The 15,056-nt window shown below is 30.0% G+C and overlaps 2 protein-coding genes across 3 annotated transcripts in view; one reads left to right on the top strand and one right to left on the bottom strand.

Moving 5' to 3' along the window:
- The first annotated feature begins 224 nt into the window (after positions 1-224).
- On the top strand, positions 225-8,816 carry LOC106458470 (actin, cytoplasmic 1). Of its 2 annotated transcripts, none has more exons than XM_013917990.2 (5): positions 225-295; positions 2,866-2,995; positions 7,029-7,268; positions 7,609-7,855; positions 7,976-8,816. In XM_013917990.2, the coding sequence occupies exons 2-5, from the start codon at positions 2,870-2,872 to the stop codon at positions 8,491-8,493; spliced, it is 1,131 nt and encodes a 376-aa protein (XP_013773444.1). In that variant the 5' UTR covers positions 225-295; positions 2,866-2,869; the 3' UTR covers positions 8,494-8,816. The 2 variants fall into 2 exon arrangements, with proteins under 2 accessions (XP_013773444.1, XP_013773443.1); XM_013917989.2 differs by having other exon boundaries at positions 242-395; positions 7,976-8,811.
- A 2,756-nt stretch (positions 8,817-11,572) lies between these two features.
- The window catches only part of LOC106458472 (prostaglandin E synthase 3-like), a 24,013-nt gene continuing 20,529 nt past the window's right edge, over positions 11,573-15,056 (bottom strand). The window contains exons 7-8 of the mRNA XM_013917992.2: positions 14,355-14,382; positions 11,573-13,424 (exon numbers count right to left, since the gene is read on the bottom strand). Coding sequence (XP_013773446.1) covers positions 13,405-13,424; positions 14,355-14,382 — 48 coding nt within the window. The 3' untranslated portion in view covers positions 11,573-13,404. The remainder of the gene's footprint in view (positions 13,425-14,354; positions 14,383-15,056) is intronic.

Raw genomic sequence — 15,056 nt, 5'->3', positions numbered from 1 at the left:
ATTCAAAATTTAATTTCACACTATGTATTATGATAATTTAAAGTGAGTCACTCGTATTTTAAATACGGGCATTTCTATTGGATAGATTCTCGGGTTAAGAGTCAGCTGACTTAATTTGTTCCATATATGGATATCCACTGCTCAACATTTTCTGATTGGTTATTGATAACTGGTTAACTAGTTTTTACCGACGCAACTAGGGGAATTTTCTAAGTTTGGCCAATCAGAAAGCAATTCGATAGTTTGTACTACTATACCATAAAAGGTAAAACTTCTCTGACTTGACGCCTTTCCGGTACGATATTATAAAATAATATTAGCTTTAATTGTAGGTGGTTTGAGTTTAGTTAATCAGTAAATATTCGTTTACACTGCTAAGATTGGACGGAATTCTCGTAAGTTTTTTTTAATCCAAAATAACAAATTGGAGTTTGGAATTTAGAAATAATATTGTAGCCTAGACTTGTGGAATTTGTACTGTAGTTTTTACTAAGTAATAATGCTTTTACTAGTGTCATTATTAATATTCGAAGGTGTTAACTTCAATATAGGTTGTCTTAAGAGTTAAGTTGATAATACTAACTAGAAACTGTAATTGTATTGTTAGTAGTGTTATTATGTCATATTGTTAGTGTTAATGTTACTTAGTGTTGCTACCGCCCACAACCAGTAGTTAGGCCAATTAATATTTATTTCAGACTGCAGAGTCTTAACTTCATTTAATACTAGAAATAAACGACCTTATGTAAGTTATAACACCAAATTGTTGATTTTAATTTTATTTAATTAGACACTACGTTTCGCTTTATTAAAGTTTACAGCTTCTTCAGGAGCGTTCCACTAAAAGTAAAACACAAACCCATGAGATACTAAACTCGTATTAATTATTGAAAACAACCATGAAAAAAAGAAGAAAGTAATAGGAAAATAAACATTAAATGATTAAGGGAACATTTAGAATTGGAGGTTCTATCCATTGAATGATTAAAAGTTTTTAGGCTGAAATAAACATTGCAGAGAACTTTTTCAGTATGGAAATTAAAATATAATAAATTCTCCTATAAATGTGTAACATAATATCAGTATTATAGTTTTTGATATTGATTTTCTGCTTAAATAAATACATCTAAGTTTAATATATGCTAATTTGATGTAAAACAATTGTTCCTTGATTTGTAAGTTTTTACATGCTGATGTAACCTGAAACTGAAAGGTTTAACTGTAAAATCATTGGGTTTATGAATATCAGTTATAAAATAACTACTGTGTTAATGACAATAAATTTATAATTTACAGGCTTATTATCAAAGTAGTGCTTCATAATACATTGATTAATTAAGAAGGCATAATGTTAGGCCTATTCCTCAAGTAATTTTCAGTGTCAGTGTTAGGGCTAGTAAGTTTAACATGTTTGTAGGATAATACAGTTTAAGGATAAAGCAGACTAATTATCAAATGTTAAATTACTGTAAATAATTTGTATAGTTAATTAAGTTTAACAAACTGCATTTGTACAATTTTTTCAAACCTAAGCTAAACCTAACTTAATGAACAATATAAAATGGGAGAAGCTTTCATCATACCTACCATTGTGTATTTTGATAGTTATTTGTAGTGTATAATTATTGAATCCTTACACTATTAGTATTATAGTATAGAAGCAGTGCTAGCCTCTTCTTGGTTAGGGGACTGAGGTAGTTTAGACAAATAATTGAGGAGACTGCAACCTAATTCTTGTGGGCACACAGTACTGTAGTATTTAGGAAGTGAAGCAACTTTAACAGTAAGCACTTATTGTTGAGTGTAGGAGAGGTTGAGGCACATTTTAGTACCTTTAGCCCCAGCAACCCCCCTTCCCCATAACACACACGCACACTGCCCCCTAATTTTTATACTCATTAGATGTAGGTTATTTTATATAATTGTGGTAGTGGTGGTATGATGTAGGTAATTAGTTTGTGGCCTCAATTTTAATGTTGTAATCAGGGTTTTAACAGTAGTTTAATAATGGATGTGTGTGTGTGTGGGGTGGGGGGGTGTAGTAAGACTAACCTAGATGAGCTTTGAAGTTGACCCATTTTGGGGGAAAATAAAACCTGACATGTTTTGTTAAATAGCTGAAACTAATAAATGTCTTTTTATGAATTAATGTTTGTATTTATTTTGCTACTATTCACGTTTTGAATTTTACTCATTTTTGTAACATTTTAAAATAGTATTAAAACTTAGTTTGTTGGTAAATAAATGAAATTCTAAAATGGCAGATATTGATTGAATTTGTTTCAATTAGGATGTTATATTTACTGTATGAATTTCAAATATAATGTTTTTTGTTTTGGACAGATTAATTTATTGAGATAATGTAGATGTAAACATTTTGATTTAATACCCTTTAATATGCATGTATAAGTTTATCTGTACTTATTCCTACACAGGATTTTGAGTACATTGGTGTGTAAAATGTCTTCTCTATAAAGAAAACTGGTTTTGAAATGTATTGAGAAAGCTTTTTTTTTTTTTATGGAACTGTTTTTATGAATCAAAAATCTCTGTTGCAAATAAGAAGGAAAGTAATTTAAAAGAAACTATGGTTGGGATGACTAGTTTTGGAGAATATTATTCCTGCAGAAGTTTCTTAGTACAACATAGTTATGATATATATTGGATCAAAGAATTAGGTTCAAATGTAACCTTGATAGCTTTGCTTTTACTTTCTAACCCAGTGTTTTTTAATTCCTTGATTCACAGCTCAGTTTTATTTGTAACTTAGAAATAAAGTTCTATCAGTTATTGTTTTGAGGACAAAGCTATTATAATAGTTTTGAATGTGTTCAAATGAAAAATAAAAAAAATTTTTTTCAAAAGAAACATGTGTGACGACGATATTGCAGCCCTTGTAGTAGATAATGGATCTGGAATGTGTAAAGCGGGTTTTGCAGGAGATGATGCCCCTCGTGCTGTTTTCCCATCTATTGTTGGTCGCCCAAGACATCAGGTAAGTTTGAACATGAAAAAGATGTTTCTGTAATTATCATAAACTTTCGATCAGAACAAGATATCGACATAGATCACAACTAAAAATAAGTCTATATGAATATAACTAATTTATTGTTTGTATATGGAGCATGCAAAGTCATAAAAACCAATATTCAGCTAGGAGTAACTTGCCAGTGTATTTTAACACATAAGAGATTTTACAACTTGAAGTTCTTGTTCAGTCTTGCTTAAGTCACATAATAATAATAATAATAATAATAATACTTAGAATTTACAATAACTGTAAGAAAAAAGTAATTTTAGTTTAACAATTTCATGTCTTATTTTCTTCAGTGATAATTTAAACTTTTATTGGAGTTTCTTCATTAGTAAGAGCAGTAAATAAATTGCCTGACTGTAACAAAATGCATAAACATTAGAATTTCACTGGTTTTCTAAAGATCAGTATTATTGTCTGTTATTTGTGGGTGACTTATTATATTTTTGAATGTATAACTTGCATTTATTTGTGACTTCTCAGAAAGTAAGTAAATTGTTTTGTTTTGAATGAACAAATAACACTGAACCATGTTACATTGATTATTTATACCTTTGGTATACCACTAATGGAGTATTATATCTTTTCAGTAGTGATTACAATTAGTTTATTGTATCCCACAGCTTGAACATTTTAGTTTAAAAAAATAGTACTAAGCTCCTACTTTATTTCTAATTTTTGCATTATATAACTTTTTCTTAATTTTAAAAGGAAATGTTAAAAGAAAAATTCAGTTTTCACTTCTTGGTGTCACGTGACTTGTCTACTCTGAATTCTCCCTTATAGATGTTATATCTTCCCTGATACAGATTTGAATTACTATAACTAAATAGAAACAAACTGTACATAATTACAAGCAAAAACTTGAACTTCCTTCTTAATTTGCTGAGATATCAGTATATTTGTCAAAACCACCAGAGCCCCCCCCCCTCTCTTTGTCTTTTTATACTTGTTAATAATCCATATAAAGCTGGACATGTTTATAACTAATAGAAAGACCATTTACTTTTCTATAGAAATCTTAGAGTAGTTGATTAGATTTCCCAATAAATAGTTAGTGGAAGTATTTGGTTTTGGTGATTGTAGTTCTTTGCTCCAATAGTGTAAGGATAATTAGATAAATTATATCATTGTATTCCAGTGCCTGATTATTGCTTATGTTATAAAATGCATATTTTAAAGCTACATGAATTTTTATTTGATCAACACACTTGGTGGAAAAAGTGAGACTCGGCACAATTATGATTTGCACTCTCAAAGATGTGGTGAGGGTCATTTGACAGATGCTTGAGAGCTGTAATGGACTCTTACTGTGATTTATTGCTTTAAAAGGTTAACAGTTTAATTGTGAACATAAGAAAATTGGAAATCTCTCAATGTTGCATTTGAAGAAGAAAAAGGTATTGTTCATTTTATTTTATTCTTCAACTTTTATTGGAAACTAATTTCACTACAATTAGTGTTAGAATAGCAAATAAAAACTTTTTCAGAAAAAACTTTTGTATTCATTTTAGGAATTTCTATAGGTTATGCAAATGAAATACGAAAACCATAAAGTATTTTTATCCTTAGCATGAAAATTGCCTTTCACTCGGACTGATTCAGTAAAGGCATCTCATATTTGAACAAATCTTTAGAAGAAATACAATCTCACATTTACAAGAAATGTATATAATAATTACAGTTCATATCTTTGAATAGTGTGAAATGTTTATTGAAGAAACAGTTTGTAACTAAGTATATTTCAGTAAAACAAACATTTAGCATGGAAAATTCTTTTAAATGTTTAGTAAACTGAGCCCATTGAGTTAAACTCGATAGGTTTTTGTTTTGCTAAATATAAAGATTGACATTTTAAAATACACTTAGGGCTTGCTGTTAGCACATATTCATCCTTGTAATTTTACTTGTATTGTGTACACTTTTCAAGCTAGAGAATAAAAGCTTGACTTGAGACTTCACCATTACTATGCTTTAGCCTGATTCATTATGAAATATTAATTTCAGTTACTTTCAAGGATTACACATTTGCATGTTATTTTTAAAGCAGTTCATGTTTCAATTCATAAATTGAAGGGAAAGGTTTTGTATTCCTTGTCCATAATTGCATATGAAAAGATACTAGTAAAAACTAAATGACCTTTTTAATTCAGCATTTTATGTGATCTTTGAACTTGTTCAAGAATTTGAATTCTTAACTTCAGTTTCTCCTCCTTTTTTTTTTTTCATTAGATCTCAAATATTGCAATTAAATAGGAGTTAAAAAAGTAAAATGATTTGAAATAAAACAATAGTAACTTTCACAGTAGTCAGATTCTTATCTTATTAATTACAATGTTTTGACCCATAGTATTATCATCATCAGGTAAGTGTTACATTGATTCAATACTATGGATAAAAATGTTGTAATTATTAAAATATCAACTTGCATACTCTAAAAGAAGCTGTTTATTGTATTTTTAATTATTTATTCAGTTCAGTAGGCTCCTCCCTAAACATTGTTAGATAATGCTTAAATGGTATATTGTTTAGTGACAAGGCACAAAGCTATATTATAATTCTTTCCTTGCAGGAGGTTTACTTGTAATAGTATTGATTAGTTTTCTTTTCTGGGGCTAAATAAAAAGTAGCTTATTGTTGCTCATGTTTGAGCTCCAACTGTTAACCCTGAGATGGGTCAAAGGCTAGGTCATCATGTTTGTTGACTCGCATTAAAAATTTTATTGAACTATTTCATGAATTTAGGTCTAAGTTTGGTATCGAACTGTAGATTATAATTCAAATTTTAGTATTATACATTAGTCAATTTTTTTAATTTAAAAGTAAATATTAAAAAAAAAACTCCTAAATATCGATTTCTGTATGTTACATGGTATGTTGAATGCAGCATTGGTTCAGAATATTTGTAATATCCAAATACAAAGTCTGTAGTTTCTTACCAATTAGAAACTCAAATTACTATGTTGACAAGTTAGAATATAAAATAAGAACTTTCTATCTTTTCTATTTGCTGAGATATCGCTACATTTAGGGAATCACAGTGGACCCGCCCACCTCTTTCCATTTTGGGAAATGCTTATATACACCTACTTCTGTCTATGATATGTGAATAACCATTTGAAAGCTTAATAAAATCTGATGCTCCGTGTACAAATGCCTTGTAATGTTTACTGATAATTTGGAAAATTTCATGAAGATGTGTATACATTTTAACAAGTTATAGTATAACTGTATTATGGTTGCTTTTGGGAATATGGCTGGGCAGAATCTACCTACCCATATTAGAAGGGTTAAGTGCATGACTGTTGGGTTAAACATTTTAATATTTAGCTGTATTTTAAACATTCTATTCATTACACGTTAACAGTAAGTTAGTCATTTATTTCATATCTCTTAATTTTCCATTGCTTTGAAATTTATCATAAGTAACTTAGTAATGTTTGTGGAAGTTGCATGTAAAATTATGATTAGTCCTAAATATTTTCTAATGACAACAAAAGACCTTTAAATAATGGTTGGAGACGGCTTGATGATGACAAAACGTTGTACATTTGCTGTTATGTTAAACTTGTATTAAAGTTTTTCTTCATTACCCATTCAATCCGTCACCAACCATTATTAGTCTCAAAGTTGGTTCCTAGTCATCGAAAAAGACCTTTTAAATTCTTATTTACTCAGATTTCATATTTATCTAGTTTAGCTGGCTTCAATCTAGACAAGTCTATTAAGCTGAATTCCACAGTATTGGAAGGATTAATTGTTTTAGTTCCATTGGAGTTTTTCATAGCTCAGTGTTTAATGTACATGTAATAGACTATTTGATTATAACAAATCATTCTGAATAAATTATGGTAAAGGTGACACAATGTTACATTTTCTTGTAGTTTTTAGTGATTTAATTGTTTGTTATTCTAAGTGCAGGTGGTATTCCAGATGTGAAGACATTTGAAGGAAATGAATTTATTTGTACAATTAAAGTTTCATTTTTATTTAGGGTGTGATGGTTGGCATGGGCCAGAAAGATAGTTATGTAGGTGATGAAGCCCAGAGTAAACGTGGCATCCTTACATTGAAGTACCCAATAGAACATGGTATTGTAACCAACTGGGATGACATGGAAAAGATTTGGCATCATACCTTCTACAATGAGCTGCGTGTTGCTCCAGAAGAACACCCTGTGCTGTTGACTGAGGCTCCTCTTAACCCTAAGGCGAACAGGGAAAAAATGACACAGGTATTTATTTTGGATAAGTTATTGAAAATGCACATAAATGTGGTGTGTTAACAATGGCCTGTGTGGGTTTTGAATTTGCATAACTTTCTAAACTGTTGTGCAACATTGATTTTATTAAACCTTTTCGGGTAGCACTCTTAAAAGTTTAGTTTCACTTTCTAACAATTCTTGAAAAACCTAAAGCTGTTAGATATATTGAAACTGTTTTTACAATTTGGTAACTTTATATTGTGCATAATAAGACAATAGTGGTGAAAAGATAACTGCTAAGTGAAGGATAATTGATATACTAAACTTAGCTTTCCTGTACATAGATCATTCAACTCTATTTTTTTCACAGATTATGTTTGAGACCTTCAACACCCCAGCCATGTATGTAGCAATCCAGGCTGTTCTGTCACTTTATGCTTCTGGTCGTACTACAGGTATTGTGATGGACAGTGGTGATGGTGTTTCTCACACTGTACCAATCTATGAGGGTTATGCTTTGCCACATGCTATACTGAGGTTGGATTTGGCTGGACGTGACCTGACTGACTATCTCATGAAAATCTTAACAGAACGTGGCTACAGTTTCACAACTACAGGTATTAATTATTTTGAATTTATGGTTAAATGTTTACAATAACACATGAGACTTAAACTTTAAAATTAAATACTAGATTTGTTTTTTACTTATTTTATATCTGTTTTTTGTTTCTTGACAGCTGAGCGTGAAATTGTGCGTGATATCAAGGAAAAATTGTGTTATGTAGCTCTAGATTTCGAACAGGAAATGGGCACTGCTGCTAATTCATCATCTCTGGAAAAGTCTTATGAACTTCCTGATGGTCAGGTAATCACCATTGGGAATGAAAGATTCCGTTGTCCAGAAGCAACATTCCAGCCTTCTTTCCTTGGCATGGAGTCTTGTGGTATTCATGAAACTACTTTCAATTCGATCATGAAGTGTGATGTTGATATCCGTAAGGACTTGTATGCAAATACTGTTCTTTCAGGAGGTAGTACTATGTTTCCTGGGATTGCAGATAGGATGCAGAAAGAAATTACTGCTTTAGCACCTAGTACAATGAAAATTAAGATCATTGCTCCCCCAGAAAGGAAGTACTCTGTTTGGATTGGAGGTTCCATCCTAGCTTCTTTATCCACTTTCCAGCAAATGTGGATTTCCAAACAGGAGTATGATGAATCTGGACCAAGTATTGTTCACCGCAAGTGTTTCTAAGACTTTTATATTTTGGTATTTATATATAATGTCTTGAACAGTGTTGAATGGACCAAAGCAAGATGCTTGAATGAAGACTAACTGTAGTTAAAGTTATCAGAAAATATTATTTAGAGAAGCATTTTGCATTAACTTGTGTGATGATGATAACGCACTGCTTTCCAGATCTGTTTTATGCAATAACTTAATTTGAATGTCATTACTTATCTGAAGTCTTAAGTTAAAGAATTTAAAATTAACTCCCCGTGTAGTTAAAATATTAACAAGACTTATATGTGTATACTAGATCTTAATAAATCATCTTGTTGTATACCAGAATTCAATGCTCTACGTGTCACCGATTATTCCGAGTAATATTTACAGGGTAGAAAAACTTTAATTCATAAATTTGTATGAAAGTGCAGGGGGGGGGGGGTCGGATTCGGGGTCAAAGTGACAGTTTCCAGATACTGTCATATGAAACATTAACCCAAGTAAAATGTTTACCACCTTTTGACCTTACTACCTGTATAAATTTAGAAAAAACTTGTTTGGATATATTTTAAAGTACTTATGGAAGGGTGAAATGTATAACTACATCGGCCAGCCAGAGGTTTGGGAAAAATACTTCAGTCTATGAATACTGAAGTATTATTACAGTAATAGAAACTATGCTAAATGAATAGATAATTTTTGGGTTAGATATTATATACATGTGCTCAATCTTTTTTTTAATGTAATTTCCAGTAAGTAAGATAACTGCAGGTACAAACAAAATTGTCCATTTTCACTACACTGGATTTTTATTACAAGTATTACCATCTTTAATGTTCACAATCTGTACTTTCTAACCTCTTAAAAAAAACAAACAAAAGAATTCACATAACTTGCAAATGACAAGTCGAATTTGGAATGCTTTTATACACACACTGGTACCAGTTTTTATTACAATGTAAGTTTCACAAAATGTGGAATAAATGTTCATCTATATGAAATACCAAACAGAAAATAATGTGTACCATTTGACTATTTCAAGACTGCTGTATGCAGTTTGGCTGATCCACTGAGAGAAATCTGTGTGAATGTTACGAAGTCTAGAGATGATGATAAATGAACACAAAGTAAATGTATGGTATTACATACCAAAAAAATAAGCTTTTAGTAACATAAGATAGGGAAAAATTCAGAATTATAGTTGAGCAGGTAACAGTACCAATGATATCTGAAGTTTTAGAGAAGGTCTCACAAAAAGACAACCATATACATTTATAGCACACAGTCATTAAGAAATTCTATAGAAAAGAGGAACAAATCTAAAATCACTTTTTTCAATCTATGCACAGATATCATTCCTAAATAAACAAACTGAAATATCAGTATACATTTGTAGTTTGACATGTTTTTTAGTTTTAGTGTTTGTACTTTTATCACTTGATGATGCCACTGGAAAAAAATGTTAAATCTTTACATCTTTGTTTCCAACATCTTACTTGGTTATACCAATTTTTCCATTCAAATTTAACATATTTCTCTAGATCAAACATTACAGCTCAACAAAGTTACCATGAATTCTAAGAAGATCAACATGGCTGTAAATAATAATAAGAAGAACAATAGAAAAAATACCAGTGGTAGATAAATGGAAGCAGGTCAAACTTTTCTTGAATTTAACTTTCAATACTTAATCTTTGAGAGAAAATTCTTTTGCCTGGGTAAACCTTAAGAAACTAGGGAATAGTTAAAATATCACTGTCTCACCAGTTTCCAAGAAACTAGTCCAGGATTAGAACTGCAGCCATTTTGAAAAGCAGACTAGCAAAGGAACATATATTTTTACATTGCCACTTTATTTCAGACTGAATGAATCATCAAAAAAATAATGCAAGGTATAACTGGGGATGAAAGAATAAATAAAAGGTGTGAAAAGATTTTTGTAAACATTCATAAGGATGACAAGATGTTCAGCACAAACTAAACTTCCTAATAGATGTGACTATTTTTGGAAAATAATGTGGTAATCTCAGGGTTAAACGTAGTACATAGATGTTTGATCTCCACAAAAACTGGAAGTTCAAAGGTGTAATATGTGGAAGGACCAATCTAATATAGCAATTTGTAACAGGTGGATTGAAAAATATTAGTCTTTACATCTAAGTAAAATAAAATACTTTATTTAGAGGAGAACTGATGATGAATGGATTATTATCTTTAGTGATACAACTATTGCTTTATAATGTAAAACTGAATAAAATACGCGTATAACTATTCAACTGCAAGTTATAAAAAGTATTTGAATAAACCCAGTAATTAAATCTTATATGATCAGGAGAACATTAAAGACATGTATGAGACTTTTACAACACACTTCTGTTCCTTTGACACAAAAACTTCTCTTGCAGGAGGTCAGAAATAAATCATGAAAACACCAAAATTGTAATCCAAAGAACTTTACTCTTTAGCCAACCAATTAGAAAATGGGTACCAGAAAGGAGAAATATTGCAGCCCCATGAGAAAGTTGCAAGGTAGTTCTCCACACATAATGCAACTATCCCATGAAACAGTAAATAAGTGCTTTGACTATAGATATTACAGAAGTAACACCTGTGGTTGAATTTCACTTATACCTCAATTGAATTTGAGGTTTTCCATACCAGAACTTTGAAAAAGTAAAATATTTTACAGCTTTGAAGTATACAGTTTGATAGATTGAGTTATGTAATATTTGAATGTTACAATAATAGAGAAATTATTGGATGGTCAAAAACAGTATGAACTGAAATGTACTTTTCTAAATTATATTTCTTTCAGCATAATTATGAAGTATAATGTGAACTTAATCTGTAATAATACGAGTATTTTAGGGACAAAACAACCTCAGTAATGCTCATTTTACTTTGAGACAAATAATTGTTTGAACTGATATTTCAGAAACAGTTTCAAAGTATTAGCAAAATGTAACTGCTGCTGGGGTAATAAATGGAACAGCAAATAACTGGGAATGAGAAATACTTGGTTGATTTACAGTGAAATTGGTGATATTTAGTTTTTTTTTTATGTTGAACAAATGTCAGAATTATTAAATAAGAAAAACTTTGCAAAGAGTTTTAATGAATTGGAGCTTTATTTCAATCCAGATGATCTTTACTACTACTACAAAAAAAAGTTAATGTAATACTGTTCAAATTTAGTTGTTTCAACAAATTTTATTATGTATCATACCAAAAGATGTAGAGAAACTACATATAAAATTCATACAGTTCTAGCAAATTTGTCATGACTTATAATAATCTGTGGAGCACTGGCTTGGATTTCATACATAACCTGAATTGTAGCTATTTTTAACTTAAAAGTTACAAATTAGGTCTCATCATCAAAATCAGCATTCCAGTATTAAGAGTATTTGAAGGACATTAATTATACAAGCTTATGAATTTACTATTAGTTTAGAAGCTTGTGGATACACAGTTTATTAACAATATAAAAACATATTCAACAAACACGAAAAATAATCAATGAATTTAAAGTCTGTTATCCATTTCATACCTTAAAGTAAAATGTAATGAAAAATTTTAAAGTTCTTCCTTTCAACATCTACTAGAAACAAAAGTGTTTAAATAATATATTTAATTAAGAATACTTGGATAGAAGTTATATTTTTCCTTTGTAAGAAACTGTAGTTAACCAAGATTTTCCTCTTCACTGTTGACCAATTATTCAAAATACATGGTATTTACGAGTTGGAACTTTGTAACAAAAACTTCACAGTATTTTAGCATCTGCATCAATTTATTGTACCAATACATTCTCTCGTAATCACAAAATTTTCCCTTTGTACTTTGGGCTGTGTGTAAAGTGCTCCTGTTTTGGCTTTTATTAAGCAATACTTTGGATGATACTCAAAATCCATCAAATACTTTTGTCACTCAGATTGGAATATTTTTTTTCTCTTTTATTGTGAAAATACTTTAAAATGATTAGTACCTCACAACAGTCACTGAAGAAGATTCATTAAGGACTTTTATTAACAAATTTTAAGCAAACATTTTACGTGCTAGCTATCTTATTTAAATTGATCTCAAAACTATTGCATGCAAAATAAGCATGGTTTCAGTAATTTATTTCTTTACAAATTGTTTATGTAATGATAAAGCATTCAACATTATATACAAAACTTGACACACACAAGGAATGTGTGTGATAGTATTTCTGAAGAAGTTGCGTGGGTTTGTATAAAAGAAAACATTCAAATTTACGTTTGCAAATGGATTACTTAAATAAAATAATTTTAAAGGTTACAGAGAAAGATGATGGTAGCATTCACACAAAATATATGTTCTTTAGATTTATCATACAATCCTGATGATACATTACACATTTTTTTTTTCTGGTAAGTTCAATACAAAATATTTTTTCTTGTCTCATTCCACAAAGTTCCAGGACTAAACTACTAACCACCAATATCAAACAAAGCAATGTTAGCAAGACAAAGGTCAAGTTAGATTTTTTTAATTGGGTAATTTTTTTTGTAGACACTAAAATATTATTCACACAAATCTAAATATTTTTTCCATATTTTAAACAAGTCTATAAAATTATGTTTAACTTTTAACAAATGCACGTTTCAGATTTTAAATTATTATCAACAACTCCAAAAAGTAATTATCTACTTACAAATCCTGACAACTGTTTAATTACATTTACTCTGTATACAAGTTCTTTAATTAACCTTCGTCTTTAGTGTAAAATGACTTAATTGTCATTATTACATGGAGCTGTACAAGACTAATCACGATGTTCACATTAAAGTCCTGGAAAATTGTGGAAATTTAGGATTTTTGATAGCCACACAAATTATGACAAAAAAAAATGGCATACCGCAATGAATCTAGGTAATTATAAATGTATTTCTATGATGATGATGATCCCCCTTTTCATTCCAGGTCTGGTAAATCTGCAAAATAATTTATAGCAATTTTTTTATTCCTGTTTTAAGTTACAAACTAAACATTAGAAAGGTTATCCTTTAAATTTTGTTAACTACCATGAACATTACTTGCTATGCATACAAATCCTTAGTTATTCTTCTATTAACAAAGCTAAATATTTTAACTAATAACAATTGATGATTTACTTTAACATTTTCAGTGAAAAGCTCTTTCTTCATAACAAAGTTTGTTTGTTTTTGAATTTCGCGCAAAGCTACACGAGGGCTATCTGCACTAGCTGTCCCTAATTTAGCAGTGTAAGACTAGAGGGAAGGCAGCTAGTCATCACCACCCACCGCCAACTCTTGGGCTACTCTTTTACCAACGAATAGTGGGATTGATCGTCACATTATAACACCCCCACGGCTGAAAGGGCGAGCATGTTTAGTGTTGCTGGGATTCGAACCCGCGACCCTCTGATTGTCAGTCGAGCGCCCTAACCACCTGGCCATGCCGGGCCACCATAACAAAGTAAAAGGTTACAACCTACATTTTTACATTATTCATAATTGTACTAGAAACAACAACAGTTAAGCCAATTAAGAAGCATTTTCTAATATTAGCCCATTCCCAGCTGCAGGGAAAGGGTTAGAGGTCTTTATAATAAGTAATTTCAACCATGTTTAATCTAAAATGTTAGATTTCTAACAAAAAATATATATTTATGATCTTTTCTTTATACATCTCATTTTTAAAAGGTGTAACAATTTTAGCATAATATTTTGTACATTTAGCATATATACATATGAAAAAAAACAAGTAATAAAGCTACAAAATATTTGTACACTAAAAACTTTGGCTACGAGCAGTGAAGTACGTTGTATTAAAAAATTTTTTAGTTCATGTTCTATTGGCAAATACAGTAATACTAAACATAAAAAAGGAAAAAAACCCACCTTCATCATCACTGTCAGGTTCACCATCCTAAAAATATATAATTAAAAGTTCAAAAACAATATGAATAGTTGTTCAAACTTTTCTATATTGCAAAAAGCAACATAAGGGCTATCTGTGCATAGCTGTCCATAAAATATATCACAATAGATTTTTCTACAATAAATAGTATTCAAGTTAAAAAAAAGTATTGTGTATGAAGAAAAAATTATTTTTTCAACCACTGAGCATTCAAGTGCCACTTTTTTGATTGATTTATTTGGAGTTATTGTCTCCTGTCTTTCATTAATGTTATCATACTTAACACACATTAGCAGATAACTTAAAAAACTTTTAAGAAATATTTGAAGGTTCATGAAAAATTAAAAAGGTGATGAAAGATTTACCAATTGTTGTCAGTCAACATATGAAACAATAGGGAGGAACAAATTGTTCTGACTCAAACCTGTTTCTCAGGTTCGAACAGTATTTACTTTATAGATAATCCTACAAGCAAACATTATCTATAGATTCTTTACTGAAATTTACTGATGATATTACAAAACTTGGAACTGTATGTTAATTTTGTCATATATATATATATATATATATATATATATATATATATACACACACATATTCTACTAATTATTAGTAAGTAACGTACCGTACGGTACCTACTAATAATAATTTAATTTTTATTACTAATACTAATAAATAAATAC

The sequence above is a fragment of the Limulus polyphemus genome, unplaced genomic scaffold (genome assembly GCF_000517525.1).
Source record: "Limulus polyphemus unplaced genomic scaffold, Limulus_polyphemus-2.1.2 Scaffold467, whole genome shotgun sequence".
NCBI lineage: Eukaryota > Metazoa > Arthropoda > Merostomata > Xiphosura > Limulidae > Limulus > Limulus polyphemus.
The sequence above is the reverse complement of the archived record's forward strand: the minus strand, read 5'-3'. Positions and strand labels throughout refer to the sequence as shown.